A 16,246-nucleotide genomic window follows, 5' to 3' on the forward strand; every position below is an offset into this window, starting at 1 on the left:
TACAAGTGCTTGAGTAGCGGGTGAAAAAATACTGGCAAGTTTTTATGTAGGATTTTGTCCAGTGCAGATTCATCATTATCAGGGATCTTGCAGCGGGTGTGCGTGCATTCAGCAAGCACTGGGGTGCTTCGAACTATATATATCCCCTGTATCCTTCATGTTGCACTTTCGAGCTTCTATTGCAAGCTACCATGGATCATGGTAGCACATGGACCGCGGAATGCGCATGGATACATAAAATTTGATGTCTCCCATTTCTTGACATAACTCTTCATTTCCCTGTCGCTTCAAGGACATCCCAGACATGGACTCATCCCCCTGCCGCCAGTGTGCATGTCGTGGATATTTGGAAATGGGTGTAAGTTACATTCTGTGACTTTCAGGTATTTGGTGCTGATCGATCCCAGCCTAATGAGTGCGCATGTGCTCATACCCCGCAGGATCACACAACTGTGGCCCTTCCACCTCGTCGATGTGCATCTGGCACCTATTTCTCTATGGTGAGTATAAAGAATAAACACTAATCACGAAATTCATTTTATGTAGAATGAAAATCCGGCCACATATCGATCCATGTGTGCACTCTGTAATGGAGCGTATTACGTGCATGTCCCTACTCCCACTCAAGCGCCCATCACCCCAATTATCCACTCTGGTTATGATTCGACCATGGCAAATTCATCAAGTTCTTCATCTGGCAGTCCGGCGCTTGCCTGGTACATTCAGCCTCCTCCATCACCACTTTCCAGTAACACTGGAGCACCACCGACAACTCCTGCACCTCTGACCCTTCAACTGTGGAGTCCTCCCCATGCCCCTGCATCTGGAACTACAAATGACCGCCGGTGTGCCCCCCATGGGGTATCAGCATCTCCGCTGACATCAGTGCCAATAATATCTTCCCGGGCAGGCAGGTCCAGCAACTCAACCAGATCATCCACTGCTCCCAGGAGACAATTGACTCAGCGCACTGCTCAACCCATCAAGTACTTGGTGGTCATTCACCCTGAGCCGGTGAGTGATCTTTGAATGCAACATATCGCAAGGTTTTTTACTCTGGTACTTTTGTCTAGGTGTATGGAACAGTTACGACAGACTTTGATCGGCTGTTTCGTGAACTCCGGTGCCCTGTACCTCAAAAGATTGGCTCCTTTTTACGCCAGGCTGAGTCCCTGGGACTCTCATTCAAGTTTGAAGCGACGGCGCGCTCAGATGAATTGGCGGGACCTATTTTCGATATTCAGTTAACCAACCATTTGGATGGCAAGGGGTTTGTGTTCTCCCGCCCTCACAGTGCACCAAATACCAACACTGTCATGATGTCTCGATACACCTGGTCGTTCCTTATGACTGGAAAAAGTCAGCGATCAGCATTGGGTGCTAAACTCACCTCATCCCGGAAATCTGCTGAAGATGTCACTCACAAAGACTTGGCCGCAAATGCTGATAAACTCCCTGTACCGTCGCCTCATCATGATCACCGCATAGTGTTTGTTGGTAAGCTTCTCCCTCTGTTTCTTCTCCCATTCTTGATAATTGATGCGGCATCCAGTTCCTCTAGAGTTTATTGTTACTGGCCCTCTCAATGGACAGGGTTTGCACCTGTGTCTTGCACCTCGGCTCTGGAACAAGAACTTTCAACCGGACAATACATGAAGAGGACACAGAATTTACATGCGCCGATGGGTGCTCTGAGGTATGTAATGTCTTTTCTTGCCTGAGTAGGTGCTCAATTTATGTCTTCACCTCAGCAACCATCGGCAGATTCTGATATGGATTTTGATGTTCCTGATTTTGTGCCATTGACACCAGCAGATACTACCAATGTTGGGGTGTCTCTCTTCCTGCCAGGGCCAGTGTCTCCTGTTAATAGGGTAGTGCCCTTATCACCTCTACGCGTGCCTCAGATTATGTCCTTCGATGGTCCTGCTTCCTCTGCATCGTCTGGTCCAGATACTGCCACTAGTACCATCATGCGTCCCCCTGTTGCTTTGCAACCCCGTCAACAATCTCCCACTGCTGCTGTCAGCTGCTTGGAGAGGGAGAATAGCAGCTGCACGAACGACCATGCGGTCCCTCCTAAGTGATGATCCAGCCACCATCACCATCAGCGCAAATACTGCATCAGTTGCAGCCCGATCGTTTATTGACACTATCAAGAGTTGGTGCCGCCCAGAGGCTTCAATGACTGACGAGCAGTCAACGGGTGCTACACTTACTGGACTGACGCCGACAAGCATTGTCACTGGGGAGTTTGATGTCTCAATGTAGGTCGGATGGGCAGCTCTTCCAAAAATGTCGCTGACCTATTCTTGTACAGTAGCGATGGTGTTGGACATGGTGTACTTCACTCTTTCTGGAGCGAGGTCATCAGAATGATCACAGAAGACTCTGGGCATTGGCAAAGTACCTGCGACAGGTATTGGGTACCCATTGTGACCTCACTACCCCCCTGTGATGAAGATATTGTTTCATACCAGGCGTATGGAATTATCTTTCGGACTGCGATGCTTATGGACCTAGAAATCCTCCCTGTTTCTCCAATCATTGTATTGTTTCTGCTGAGCGACTACATCACAGCCACCACTTCGTCATTCACCACTGCCATTGCACCCATTGGGAGTCAATGTCTTCTTGCGTGGCCACCCCCTCTAGTCACTGATGCTGCAACAGGGCCGGTTAGAACTATCCATAGCACCTGCAACGAACTTGTATTCCATGATTCTGGAAGTTGACGCTTCCGCCCAGGTTAGTTTCTCATTCATTTCTATCATGACGATGTTTTCACGCTGCTTGGTTAGATTACACAGCTGAGGCGCCTTCCTGTGAATGCACAGGCCGAGCTTACCCACCGGTTGCGATGTCAGGTGTTCTTTGGCAACCAGTTTGCTCGTGGAACACCTGACCACATTGTATATTCATCAATGCGTCAGGCATTTGATTGCCTAATTGGCGACCGTATGACATTACGTGAGGTGTGTCCCTGCATTAAAGACATTCATTCATTGGCTCACATATCACCACTGCTGCGTTCAGTATTTCATCACTGAAGATTCATCTAGTACGATTCTTGAGGGAATGTTTGGTGGCCGCATTCTTTCCTCACCAGAGCAGGTTATCCACCTTCTTGTCATCAATGTTACCCCAGTCGGTGGTACCTTGAATGATATCATCGCACGATTCAAACTGCATCTGGAGCGCTACCTCCGTGGGTGCAGCACTCCTACTCAAAATGATGGATCAGATCTCTTTGGAGAAGATGTAGTAATTGATCCATTATTACGGACTCGACTCTTTCTCCGCTGTGTCACTGGTAGTGAGTTCCTTCCCGCGTGCCCCCAGCAACAGATTAGGGTTTGATATTTTATTTGCTCTATTTGTGTCTCTCCTTACTGATGTCTTTGAACAGTTGAATTTCCAGACGCAGTGGAACCATCATTGGCGTGAACATGTGGTGCGTCTCGTCACTTACTCTAGATTATCATAGCCCTTGACATCTACAATGACAAGGGAATCCACATCCACACATGCTTCTATGCAGTGGATGTGCTGTTGAATGAGCCATCTACGCTCATTGTGAACCAAGAAATTCTGGTGGACATGTCCATTTCCACTGACTTTGACAGGTGGATTCACTCCTGTATCAGTGGCAACGCCTTCGATCACTACAATACTTCTGTATGTCTGCTATCCTATCTGATCTGAGTCTTAAAGGCGCACTACTAATCATGCCTACATAGTAAATGTTACTCCTTGCACTTTTCTACTCGCACTTCAACAGTTTGATGGCTCCAATTGCTGTACTTAACTCATTCTTATGCTGTACTAATCTCTCGCATTGTTTCATTTGCATGCTGCAAAGACCGACCTTCATGTATCCTGTGACCCATAGAATATCACTACTGCTTTCTTCGTACTGACTTCCATACTAATTGCTACTGACTGTACCCTTGCACCATCCCAGTAATATTGTACCAGCTTCATTTTGTACCCTGACATAATTGTACTGCCCTGCAGCGTCAACTAAGCCTGCATTCTGGGCCTGATTGCACGAATAAGTGTCAATAGGTCAATGAGGACTTTGAAGCCCTAAACACTTGTCATACTGCTGTAGGGGATGAGGAGACGCCTGATGAAGTGATTCACCTGGCAGCTGGTCTCCAGTTTTCAGGGTTCAGAGTGTTGTTAGCACGCCATGGAAGGTCAACGATGCCGTCACAAAACATGAGAATTGCAACATCTGTGCGAGACGGATAGCTGAATTTGACTTCCTTGAACGTAATCTCCCCAGTGACTTTTGAAGGCTTTAGTCCTCCTGGGTTTGCAGAGTCGATATCAGGGACACGCTCGATCGTAGCGAATAGTTTGACGGCAGCACCACAGGCACGTGTAATGGCTTTAGTAAAGCATGATGAGAATTCTGAACCAAAAAGTAGGACTACAATTACCTTGCAATTCAGGCACAAGTATAGCAAGAGATAGTGATCCGGTTAAGATGACAAAGAAGAAGAGGAGACAATGATGGTCACAAACCAACTGCTATTTCTTGGATAGTCCCAGTGTGGTTCTGGGCCTGCAGGATGCCAGAGGTTCCCGCCTGAGGGGGCTACATGAGTTATTCGTCAGTGGTCGAGATGAAAATCAATGGAAGCCAGACTTACAGAGAAATGATAGACATCGTTGGTCAAAATGGTTGTCTTGCTGTTCTGCATTATGACTTGCGTTGGTGCTAGCAATTTCAGAGTAGATGAGGTCGCTCACATTGATATTGACGGAGGTCGCAGCGCTGATGACCTTCCCACTCTCGACCTGGGCTCCGGAGAAAGCAGGCCTATACAATATATAAGTGACTTTCAAGACTATTGATCCTGTCGATCATCTTACTGGGTTGTGTAGGTCGCGGTAGCCTAGTATGGACCTGGAAAGAGGGCTCATATGCAAGTCAGCAACTTGGCAGCAAGAGAATAGGAATACCCACCCGACTTCCCAAATTTGCTGACCCTGAAACAATTGCAAGGTTTTAAATAGTCCCTAACAGAAGTAGACGCACTTACTTCCAAACTATCGGGAAGAGTCCTCATAGAGGCCATCCAGGTTGGGACTCTAGGCGGGCATGATCGTGACTTCCTTGCCGAGGTCATTGCTGTGAAACATTGGGTGAAAATTTTGTGCAAAGCAAGATCACGGACACTCACGACTAGAAGGTTAAATTCCTGACAAAGGGTCGGGGTGACATTGTTTCGGATTGTTAAAACTCAAAGTGTACTGGTAGTTGAGATTGAGTGTGGATTGAAGAGCTCGAGTTCTGTGGTTAGAGCCTCCGCAAGCAGGCTTTTATCTTGATGTTCTCGAGGTGGTAGTAGAGGTGGGGTTAGGGTTAGGATCATGAAGCAGCGACAGCATCAGCCAGCTCCACGATTGCAATAGCAGCCAGGTGCCCTGCTTCACTTGAGGCGAGTGCAAGAGCATCGGCCTTTGCAGGATGCGTATAAAGCACCCCGACGCATCAAGCACTCGTTGATCCCCGCATGAAGCATCAGCGCTTCAGCAGCGTAGTACCCAAAATAAAATAAAATAGAGGTTTCCCAGGACAACCTTGGTGCTCAGGGACCGAGCTGCGCAAGTTAACAGCGGACGTTCACGGATCAGCGCCTGAGCAACTGAAAGTGTCCGTGTAATGCGGAGCCGTGCGTAGTGCATGTGTCGGCGGCTGGTATGAGCAGACGCTCAGTGGTACTAACTGAAGAGACAGAAAGACTAAGTTCGAAATTTTAGTTTCGGTAATCACGTGACTGTGTTTATTAATGCAAACAATGCGTCATTTATGAGGGACCGCAGCATGCGACTCGTGAGGGATCAGGAGAGTTAATGACGACCATCTGTGTATTCAGGAGAGAGACAACCTAGAAAGAGCCAGAAGCGAGTCCAGAATCCAACGTCTCTTATCGTTGGGTGAGGGCGTGACACTTGTTGAAATTGTAGCTGCAGTAGCATCGCTGGCAGCAGGTGTGGTGGCCAATGAAGAGGCTGTTTGTGGTTGCGAAAATGGTCATATAATTGTACGACGGCGGAGAAAGAGCTAGATACTCGAGTGTATGGGAAGTCCAGCAGGCGATGACTGTCATATAGTGCAAGAGTCAGCGCTCGCGCTGAACGAAAGGAGTTACTCAACGCATAAGAATCTTCGAGCCTAGAGATGAGGAAAGAGGACAAGTTGTTTTCAACAAAACCATAACCGGATGCAAACATAGCGTAGTCATCCATTGAGAAAGTTGCCAGGGGTGCAGAGGGAATAACACCACGCCGTTCTTGCGCAGACGAGGCCATCCGGACAACATAATCGTTGGCAAGACATTCTGGCGTCAGGCCGTTGGTATGAGCAGGACAAAAAAACATGGACATACAAGCACCCGCCTGAGGCAGGCGCAAGTAGAACCAGAGCTGCCTCTGCCTGAGGCAGAAGTGGTCAACTGTGGGTAGAGAGGAGTATCGGCCAGCGGAAAGAATTTTCCACGCATCAAGACGGCATGACATTTATTTTCTACTAGGGGTTCCAACTGTTGAGTCTTGCGTGCTGATATGTTAGTCAGTGTGAAAACATCATTCGTTTCTCAAGCGAATTTTGTTGTCGAAAACTCTACTCGATTGAATCCAACATGGTGTGCGTGCTAATATGTTACGACAGTCAGTCAAAGCCACGCGCCAACTAAGCCACAGACATCTGAATGAACTGTCAGAGCTGAACGGCCCACGTCCAGCCGTCATAAGAGTATCTTGGGGGGCGGGTGAGGGCGAGAATGCGAGGTTGGGTGAGACAAATAGCCTAGTACAAGAAACGAAGTCAGTACACATAGTTTGAGGTAGTAGGAATAAGAGGATAAAAGTTAGAAACCATCAGGCTTGAATGCTCGGAGTCGCCTCCTAGAGGCGTGTCCTCGCAGCCTGACGGCCTCTGGTCCAAGTCACCTCCTAGAGGCGTGTTGGACCAGGAAGTGAAGCATAAATCGAAAAAAAGAAAGAAAAAACTCACCAAAGTTATGATGGCCAGAGGTTTAGGGTGATGAGCGGGGTTGTTGATGGGACGGGAGAAGCGCCTGGCAGGTGATAATGCGAGGTGGGTGGTAATGTGAAGTATGTATATGCACCAGATCATAGGTGCCGGCGCACTGACCTACAGCACTACCAGCACCTCCCAGGTGCATAAGTCAAATAACTTAGAATAAAACATAGAAGTGAGCGAGCGCCCTACAGGCTATAGTACTAACTGAAAAAACAAAAAGACAGTTCAGATTTCTGACGAACGGTGTCACGTGACTTTCCAAAGTCAGCCGGCAAATTCCGGACATGCACACATAATGACATCTCGTAGATCTGCCGTGCGCGGTGTCCTCACACTGAAGGTTGCTGTCGTACATGCTTGCAACAATCAAAACGGCGCACTGTTCGATGTGAGCGCGTCATGTTGTGGGCTGGGAGTTATGAAGATATCTGGACGGCGAGCGCCAGTCCCCGACTCCGTTAGCATGCACATGGCAGTAGCTAAGTGTAAGTCATCATCTAAAATGTACATTCACTACATAACGCTAATGCTAAAAATACTAGTGGCTATCAAACCCCAATAACGAGCATCGTCAAACTCTTCGGTTATTGACGCCTTGCAATCATAAGTTACTCAGGTGAGCAAGTTATCTCTTTGTGCCAGTATCCTGACACGCCTGACCATGATGACCATCACCTGTTACCTTCCTAGTAGGTGCCACCTGCATCACATCACAATGACATTGAGCACTGCGTCACGACAATACTATAGCATCCCTAACACTCACCACAATCAACTGCGCCTGCTCCCTTGACACCGCTACCCTCATCGCTTTCCGAATCTCAAACTCAGGTTCTTCTGTCCCATCGAGTTGCGCGTACAACAGCCGTTTCGGAGCTCGTACATCGATTGTGCTCTACGAATATCACGTCAGCACAACGACCGTACAATAAAAGAGCGTGCTCACAGACCTGTTGAGTCATATCTTTCAATGCTGAGTTTTAACGTGTAGCTCTTGGTTGGAAGGCACATTTTTTTGAGACTCACACTTTTAAACCCAAGGATTAAATACTTCGAGAGCTGTGGGTGGGCTCCACAGCATGAAAATAGTCGTCCAAGCCAACAAACAAAAACTTTAGTGGCATAGTGAGTGGCGCCTATATGGTTAGTATTTCCTTTGGTTTCATTGCCCTGCATTTCTTAACATTATTCCTCGTCTCTGTTTCATTCTTCAGAGACTTGCCTCGCGTTTCAAAACCCGCACTTCAGATTCAACGCCGATGAGGCAGGGCCCTTGCGTCAAGAGCGAGAAAACGAGCGCGAGTGATGTACCGCCGGACCACGAGGGGTCGTGCCCATCCCCTATGGACACATGCACTACACACGCCACTTCCTCTACGCCTGACGACGTATATGACCCCGTCGACATTGTTGTCACGCGCACCATCATCTGCCCTGATTCCAATTCCCGTGGTGGCCCTCGTATGCTATCTCGCCCACAGATGGTGTTTAGGTGGATGTTCTCACGCTCGCCGTCTTCCACAAACACCTACTCTCCCTCTCAATCTTCTTCGTCATCTGTGTCACTGCGATCCACCCCTCCTTCACGCTTCGCGAGCCTGGTGCTCAGAGCGCTCAACTGTCTCAGCCCATCCTCAGCTTTTGATAGAGATGCGGATGATATGAAGGCGCACAGGACGGAGAGACCTATATCGTGCCGAGCAGCCCTTGACAATATGGAAATACACATGTAGGATGACCCGAACCCTCAAACTCCCTGTCTGGTAGCTCAGAAAGCTGATATATCAGACTCGAAGGCGAGTCCCTCTGAACTACCATCGTATCGATTATCATCCTCACACAATATCTACAGTCATCAGCGGAAAGAATCTTCAAGTCCCCTCCCAGTGGCGCATTCCTGCTGGCATCTACATATCCATCAATGTCGACTCCAGGAGGTGCTGGAAATCAGCCATCAGTGTCTTATCATCTGATAGATCTGTAACGTGCGGGAATTCTGTCACTCTGTAAAGTTCATGGACACTGTCGGGCACGATGCGAGAACTGATCTTCGGTTCATAGATCATTACACTCCTCGCCTGTGTTGTCAGTGGAGATTAGGGCGTCCTTGGTCGAATGCTAGGCGGTGGAGAGGTCATTGGCGAACTTCAGATGTCGTGGGATGAGCTGCTCGATTATGGAGATGAGCCATTTGGTGGGTGATTCGCTTCTCATTCGTGCACATACACTAATGTCCTGTAGATTTATCCTTCCCACCCGTGCGCGGTGTTCATCCTTCCATCAAGCTAAAGGCCGCCATTGTACATGCTTGCGACGGTCAGGATGACGAACTGTTTGATGTGAGTGACGCTAGTATCTGTGCGTTAGCTTTTGCTGAGACAACGCAAACTACAGTCCCTCGTAGACTGCGAGATTGCTCGAGACAGAGATGCAGGCCACGCACAATTGGCCGTATACATGACAAGCGAGAACGTCTCTGACCTGAACGACACTGTAGAGCACTTTCAGTTGGTTCTGGACCAGTGTCCGAGCGTTCGAGGTCGCATCCATGTTCCGAAAACCAACATTCAGACACCAACCATTTTCTTGTCTTGATCGTGGTAGCTTCAGTTCATCTTGCATGTAGTGTATATGACTTTCAAGTATTACTGGGTTCGGTTCTACTAGTAGAAGAAGCTAATGCTAATGTTTGAATCCAAAGTAAACGACGCAAGTGCATATCAATATGTAGACTTGAATCAAGAAGGGGCTGGATATCAGAAAGAAAAGATCGAAGTTGAGCATCTGCAAATGGACAACGGGACTCAGGAACCTCAACATGAGATAGATCAGAATCGGGATGATTTGATACAAATGGATTGGTGGAATCGCCGTCCTCCGGATTACGAGTATCATGATGAGCCCGTATGCGCCGGTCATCCAAGTCATTCCAATCAATGCCATAGCTGGCAATATCTTCTACCCCCTGGTCCTCGCCTGACTCAATAAACACCCCTCGATGTCCATGCTCAATGACACCTTGGATGAACAGGTCATGGGGTGACTGATGGGGCTCTCCACGACGCCCAAGAACATGGCGATTCCACGAGGCTACCCACTGGCCAACATCATCGTTGATTAAAGGGAGGAATAGGAAATGGAGTAACCACAGGTGTGAATCGTTGTTCACATTGAGGTTGTCGTAGGCTTCGAGAGTCTGGAAAAATTCCTTCCACTTCTGCCCTAGGCCATTTGTTACATCCACCCAAAGACGTTCAATCCGGATGTTGTGAACACTCCTGTAGATATAATTAGGACAGACTAGCAGACAGAGAGCTTGATAATGCTTACCTGCCCCAAATATATGAACCACGCTCGATGCCACGTACTTCTTCCATCCGGGCAGCAACAAGTAAATTTTCTGTCCCATGGTCACCTCTCACACGGCTTGGGTACCCATGAGTCATAGCAATATCTTCGAATAAAGAGAGTACAGTCTCAGAGCGGTTGTTATTACTAACACGCATCCCTAGAACATAACGAGAGAATCCATCGATGAAGCCATGGATGACTAGCTTCCAACGGATAAGACCTGTGATAAATGTTTAGTAATTTTACTACACTGCCCACACAAAACGCACCATGCTGTCCGTCATGATGAACCAGGGCCATGGGGCCTGGAACTGAATAACTACGACGCTGGATTCGCCGTGGACCAAATGTCGCAGGAGATGGACCAACAGCTCGCAGATATGATGCTTCTATACGGCTGCGAGGGATGCGGTAGCCAAGCTGCAAAAGATAGCCGTCACGCATCCGTCGTCCAAATGACGGAAACTGGTGGTAGAGTTCCAATATCAGTCTATCAAGTTCAGCATCAGATATCGTAGAGAGATCACTGGAAGAGCCTCGGTGGTAAGTTCGGTTAACAACACCATCAGGCTGCTGCTCATCCACATAGACGGGAGGTCCAGGAGGTGACAGATTGAATTCGAGTAGCCGACGACGAATGGTTCGGGGATGACAATGATATAGTTCGGCCAGACGCCTCCTTGACACTCTGCCCAAAGAGAGGACAGCGAGGTCGGATGGAATGATATCAATGCTGGGTCTTCCAACCGTACCACCCTGCACATGACTTCCTAGGGTGATGGGGCTTGCATCCGGTGGATCAGATGATACAGTAGTCACAGTGTCCAGCTCTTGAATCATGCGATCCACGCTAGCTTCAATTACAAGTCTTTCCCCCGGTGGTATGATATTTAAATGCTTAGATGCATCAGCCTGAGATCACGTCGTAACAGTACCACAATCAACTACACCTGTTCAATAGCTTCGAGGAATTGAAGGCAGACTGCCTTTTGAGCATTCAAGCGGCCTATATCACCAAGCTGTGTCCTGAGGGTGACGTGAACTCTTTCACCGAGTTGTATGAAAGAATCATAAATATTTGTTAATTGAATTGCCTCAGGCATGGTACAGATGCACTCCACGGTGATGGTCGGTGAACGAGGGTTACTTGATATTATATAACAGTTGGCTAGCCTACGATGCAGCGATGCACTCACAAGTCACGCTGACCTGCCCGAAACCCAAAGCCGAAAGCAAAGACTAGAATCAAAAGCAAAAGTCGAACACGAAAGCTAGAGTCAAAAGTCAAAAGTGAAGGCGAAGGCGAAAGTCGAAATCGAAATCGAAATTGGAATCGAAAGGCGAAGTCGGAATCGAAAGTCGGAATCGAAAGTCGGAATCGAAAGCCGAAAGCGAAAGTTGAAAGCGAAAGTCCATATTGGGAAACGAAAGCGAAAGTCGAAAGCGAAAGCCCATATTGGAAAACGAAAGAAATCAAGTGAATATTTTTGTCCGCCCATGTCCGTTATATATATAAGAACCCTGGCAATATGATTTCTACTTCAAGCAGCAGTGATTCGCTCATTAGCGCTTTAGCTATTGTCTAGTTATGTATCAGCAGTACCCCCGGATTTGATAACCTACATGGCAGATCCTTCCTTTCTGCCATGTGAGGCGTGTTTCTGCTTTCACAGCGACGCAGTAGGACCGCTGGCGCTGACACGCGAGTTACTATTACTAGTGATTAATTGATTGGCCGAGTTGATCAATGTGAATCAGAAAAACATCGGTCCACTTCCAGCTCTTTGCATAGTGGAGTTGACGTGGAATTTTCGTTCAATCAGGAAATGTCCATAGATAAGATGTGTAACGACACCCAAAGGAGGGTGCAGATCAGTCCACGGCGCAGCTTAATGCTGTCAGTGTGACATAGATGGGCTTGTAGATTGTACAATTAAAAGTATATATGCGCACAATGAACCCAACAAAAACACACCTATATCCCGTACCGTAGAGCCCCCTGCTCCGACTCCCGGCCTTGATCGTTTCAGCGACGTTCGACAAGTTCTATACGTGGATGGAAAAGCTCAAACTGCTTCACCGGGCGCATCCCAGTCTATTGATTCCTCGGCAAGATGGGATGATCGTCCCGACACGCCACGTACGTGACAAGCGCTAGTTCACCTATAATAATATTATGCGCCTGTAAAATGAACATTCGTGAGTACGTGCGCACAATACCAAGATGGCTGTCAAACATACCTAGTGTATATACCATACGAGTACCAACTTTGGCTTGTGACTTCCCACCCATTTCGACAACGACTCTTTAGAGGGAGGATTCCGTGTATCCGGAGATGTACTCCAAAATTTCAAATGAATTACCATACCCACCACGAGCTGCGAGCACCTCGATCCAATTCTGAATTACGTGGTGAGGCAGTGGTTGTGATTGTCCAGCCACTACAACACGATAGCAAGCGATTCGCCTGTAGCCTAATTATATCATTATATGTAAGTTAACTGTACGTGCGCACATGAAAATCAAAGAGTAAACAAATAAAAGTTGAAAACACACCTACAGCTATTGGCTACAGCTCGCTCGTATTTTCCATGCAATTCGCCAGCTTACACTTACACTGTTTTTAAATTCTCCAATACACTAATACCTTGGATATCAAACACAATGTAAGCGGGGCAGGTACTCGAGACGGTCGAATCGGGTCGATGGCTTTTGCTATTATGTAATGCCCATCGGACAGGCGTCACTCTTTCCCGCGGTGTGATCGTGACCTGCCTTTCCCCAAACGACAATGATGCAGCATGCTGAACGTTTGAACTCGGCCCATTCCTGTACTCCGAATCAGTACAGACATTTGTCGCGGCGCTCAGCGCTCAATATTCAATTGTTATCTGCTGTATCGCTTGGTAATCGTCCGCAAGCTTCAAGGTTTGTCACGGTCTGATACGCGTGGTTATATATTATAGCCAAGACGCACCTTCTGCACCAAAACCTCGTCTGACCATCAAGATTAATTTTCATCGACATCCCTCAGCAGCACGCCTTAGATCCCTTCAAGTCAAGAGTAGTGTCGTTTCTAATAGGAATTCTGAAAAATGGTCTATTGCAATTTCGAAAGCTGCAATCAATGTATACTCTGTCTTATTTCAACGTTCTTCTATCACCGCGGCTGATTCCATTTCCGATAGTTTCATTTGAATGTGTCGGTTGGACTGATGCTCCCGAGGCAAATTGATTCTGCAATAAGTGCAGTACTAGTGACCTCATGTGCATTTTCCCCCCAGCGGGTACCTCTTGATTCAGCACATAAAAGCCACCCGTCTTCCTACCATTTCCTCCTGAATTATCTGATCGAGTCACAAACAATGCATCTCTCCTCTGCAACTGCCCTTACCGTCGTTGCAGTGGCTTTTGCATCATCAATCTTTGCCATGCCCGTTGATGCTGGCCAATTTTGTCCCCTAACTTGCGAGCATAATTCGGCATGCTGCCCTTGGCAGGCGTGCGTGAGTATCAGTATTTTTTCTAGACTTGATGACATGACTCACCTGCATGGCAGGTCCACGATCAATACTGCTTATCATAAGGATATGATATCCGCTATGCGCCAACCACGACTTCCGAGCAAGTCCGATGCGAAGAGTAAAGCTCTTCCGAGACATGCGGATATACCCCTCTACGTCGTTGTCTTTTCCTTTGTACTCGGAGTTTACATTTCTCTTATCTCAGCCCAAAGTTTTAAACATCTCTATCATATCTCTATCATTCCCCTTCGAACTTGGAAAATGCCGAAGACACGATTGTGACACTGTAGTTGTGATTACCTGTCAGGAAGTTGTTACCAAGATGACTTATATTGCAAAACCCACCGGCCATGGTAAAGTTGACGAGAACGACAACATCTATTTGAGGACCAGCGGTAATGCACTGCCCTGCCCTGGTCATGGTTACCAAGGTGATTGCACACAGGCTCAGCGAGGACCTGTAGGACACAGCGAGCTTCAGTAAATCATCATTTTATTCTAATATCGAATTTAACATAATATATGTGTGTGGTGCATGGGAACAATGACTGCTGGCTCAGATGGATTTTGAATGTTTGGATGAGGTCGGAGGGTGGGATCGAGATGTCCTTGTTTCAATCATGATGCATGATGTATAGGGGTACCAGGACTCCAGGTTAACAACCACCAGATCCACACCAAATTGCCAAAAGATTGCTTCGCAGTCTGCTGGCATTGCAGATATTATGTGGCCAAATGTGGCACAGCCACGCAAGAAGATCCATCACTAATGCAACTTCGTATCTTATTTTCATCAGTTAGGACTGTTTTTGGCGTTGCTTTGCCATTCAGGAGACATTCAAAGCTTGGATAATCGCTTGACGCGAGGCCAGTAAGGCAATTCCAGTGGATAAGTTCTTCCTAAAACCATAATGAACGTTATTCAGCATATAAAAGTAAGGTATCATCCTCCTAATCCTTCAGATTTATTTGATCCCATACCATTTCAGACACAATGCGTTCCTCTGCAATTGTCTTCGCCGTTGTCGCCGCTTTGACATCATCGATCTCTGCCACGCCCATCAATGCGGGGACTGATCAATGTCCTTCGTCTTGCACGAGTGACGACCAATGCTGGGAATGCTTTTTCGGGCTTTGCGTGAGTATCAATAGTTTTCCTAGATTCGATACACGACTCACCTGCGTGGAAGAACCAATTTCACTGCAAAGTGAGTCGTATTTCTTCTGTCACATCGATGCAGTACGGGACGTGCAAATTGCTAGTGATTGGTCAAGTTAATCAACGTGCATCAAGTCCAATCATAGAGTTGGCGTGGAATTTTGGTTCAACTAGGAAATGTCTGTAGATATATATAAGACGTGTTGCTCGAAGGATACAGAAACAATACTATTAAAAGGAAGTCGTTGATCTGTTGTAATGTCAGTAACTCTTGCCCCTGCTGAATATTGAATCACCGAAGACAGGCCTGTACTACGATTATAAGTATATATGCGCACGATGGACCTTATCAATACACACCTAGGTCCCGAACCGTACAGTTCCCAACTCCAACTTTCGACATTGATCATTTCAACGACGTCCGACAAGATCTAGATACGCACTATGTGGACAGGCTGCGTCACATGGTATTTGAGTCTTAGCAGGCGAAGTATATGACAAGCACAGGATCGCCTATAATGATGGTATGCGCCTGTAGAATGTATCGTCAGTGAAGGTTCATTGGTTCGTTTCGTCTTGGAAGACTCGTGGACGGTTGTAGCATGTGTGACAAGGATATTGTCTGCAGTCTCAAGAAGGTTGTTCTGAGAAAGCAAAAGCAGCTAACAAATTGTGCCCGCACTCCTTGCGCCAGTAATTCATGATGATGCCTCATAGAATCTGCCTCATTGTTGCAAAAAGGGTGTAGTAGTCCGGATGTTCACATCCAAGTCGCGTTTGATCAAGTAGAGTAAAAAAATATGAGAGACTACCAAAAATAGATCCTGGATGAACATGGAGCCTCGAGGAGGGCTCAGACAAGGTTAAGGAGTGAAAGGATTAACGTCTTGGACCCATAACATTTTCGGACCTCGGATGCGAACATTGGTAGACTGGTCATATGCATTGAAACTAAGAATGGCTCGATCTGATAATTCATGATGTGATTAGGCTGATGAGCAGCCTGAGATGTTGGATAGTGATGAAGAATATCGAAACGGGTACTAGAGAATCTCAAGAATGGGGACAGAGGCAACCGCACCACCCTCGATGAAGATCGGATCCGTCGGGATAAGTCGAAGCGAACCGTGTACGACTACTGGAACCCTTCG

At 47.2% G+C, this 16,246-nt stretch overlaps 7 protein-coding genes across 7 annotated transcripts; 5 read left to right on the forward strand and 2 right to left on the reverse strand.

Annotated features, from left to right (window-relative positions):
• Positions 1-304: 304 nt before the first annotated feature.
• On the forward strand, positions 305-2,087 carry F5147DRAFT_781135 (uncharacterized protein; the record flags this gene model as incomplete). The annotated part of the gene is made up of 7 exons (XM_041442578.1): positions 305-358; positions 408-500; positions 547-1,014; positions 1,074-1,497; positions 1,553-1,594; positions 1,659-1,696; positions 1,752-2,087. The coding sequence occupies 7 exons, from the start codon at positions 305-307 to the stop codon at positions 2,085-2,087; spliced, it is 1,455 nt and encodes a 484-aa protein (XP_041285391.1).
• A 97-nt stretch (positions 2,088-2,184) lies between these two features.
• Positions 2,185-3,726, forward strand: F5147DRAFT_781136 (uncharacterized protein; the record flags this gene model as incomplete). The annotated part of the gene is made up of 8 exons (XM_041442579.1): positions 2,185-2,267; positions 2,321-2,622; positions 2,684-2,748; positions 2,802-2,975; positions 3,037-3,354; positions 3,410-3,454; positions 3,511-3,678; positions 3,715-3,726. The coding sequence occupies 8 exons, from the start codon at positions 2,185-2,187 to the stop codon at positions 3,724-3,726; spliced, it is 1,167 nt and encodes a 388-aa protein (XP_041285392.1).
• A 416-nt stretch (positions 3,727-4,142) lies between these two features.
• On the reverse strand, positions 4,143-5,141 carry F5147DRAFT_658813 (uncharacterized protein; the record flags this gene model as incomplete). The annotated part of the gene is made up of 6 exons (XM_041434498.1): positions 4,143-4,438; positions 4,534-4,606; positions 4,662-4,706; positions 4,762-4,831; positions 4,979-5,001; positions 5,055-5,141. 6 exons carry the CDS (start codon positions 5,139-5,141, stop codon positions 4,143-4,145), a joined length of 594 nt encoding a protein of 197 aa, XP_041285393.1.
• Positions 5,142-8,019: 2,878 nt separating this feature from the next.
• On the forward strand, positions 8,020-8,985 carry F5147DRAFT_55752 (uncharacterized protein). Its single transcript, XM_041430527.1, has 3 exons — positions 8,020-8,203; positions 8,275-8,856; positions 8,913-8,985. Exons 1-2 carry the CDS (start codon positions 8,201-8,203, stop codon positions 8,791-8,793), a joined length of 522 nt encoding a protein of 173 aa, XP_041285394.1. The 5' UTR covers positions 8,020-8,200; the 3' UTR covers positions 8,794-8,856; positions 8,913-8,985.
• A 190-nt stretch (positions 8,986-9,175) lies between these two features.
• On the forward strand, positions 9,176-9,655 carry F5147DRAFT_781139 (uncharacterized protein; the record flags this gene model as incomplete). The annotated part of the gene is made up of 3 exons (XM_041442580.1): positions 9,176-9,254; positions 9,302-9,399; positions 9,455-9,655. 3 exons carry the CDS (start codon positions 9,176-9,178, stop codon positions 9,653-9,655), a joined length of 378 nt encoding a protein of 125 aa, XP_041285395.1.
• Positions 9,656-9,698: 43 nt separating this feature from the next.
• F5147DRAFT_587877 (uncharacterized protein) lies at positions 9,699-10,437 on the reverse strand (the record flags this gene model as incomplete). Its single annotated transcript, XM_041432038.1, has 2 exons — positions 9,699-10,338; positions 10,391-10,437. 2 exons carry the CDS (start codon positions 10,435-10,437, stop codon positions 9,699-9,701), a joined length of 687 nt encoding a protein of 228 aa, XP_041285396.1.
• A 4,195-nt stretch (positions 10,438-14,632) lies between these two features.
• F5147DRAFT_727305 (uncharacterized protein) lies at positions 14,633-15,709 on the forward strand. The gene is made up of 3 exons (XM_041439249.1): positions 14,633-15,074; positions 15,127-15,407; positions 15,456-15,709. Exons 1-2 carry the CDS (start codon positions 14,931-14,933, stop codon positions 15,280-15,282), a joined length of 300 nt encoding a protein of 99 aa, XP_041285397.1. The 5' UTR covers positions 14,633-14,930; the 3' UTR covers positions 15,283-15,407; positions 15,456-15,709.
• Positions 15,710-16,246: the final 537 nt, after the last annotated feature.

The sequence above is a fragment of the Suillus discolor genome, assembly GCF_016758755.1.
Source record: "Suillus discolor strain FC423 chromosome Unknown F5147scaffold_126, whole genome shotgun sequence".
Taxonomy (NCBI): Eukaryota; Fungi; Basidiomycota; class Agaricomycetes; order Boletales; family Suillaceae; genus Suillus; species Suillus discolor.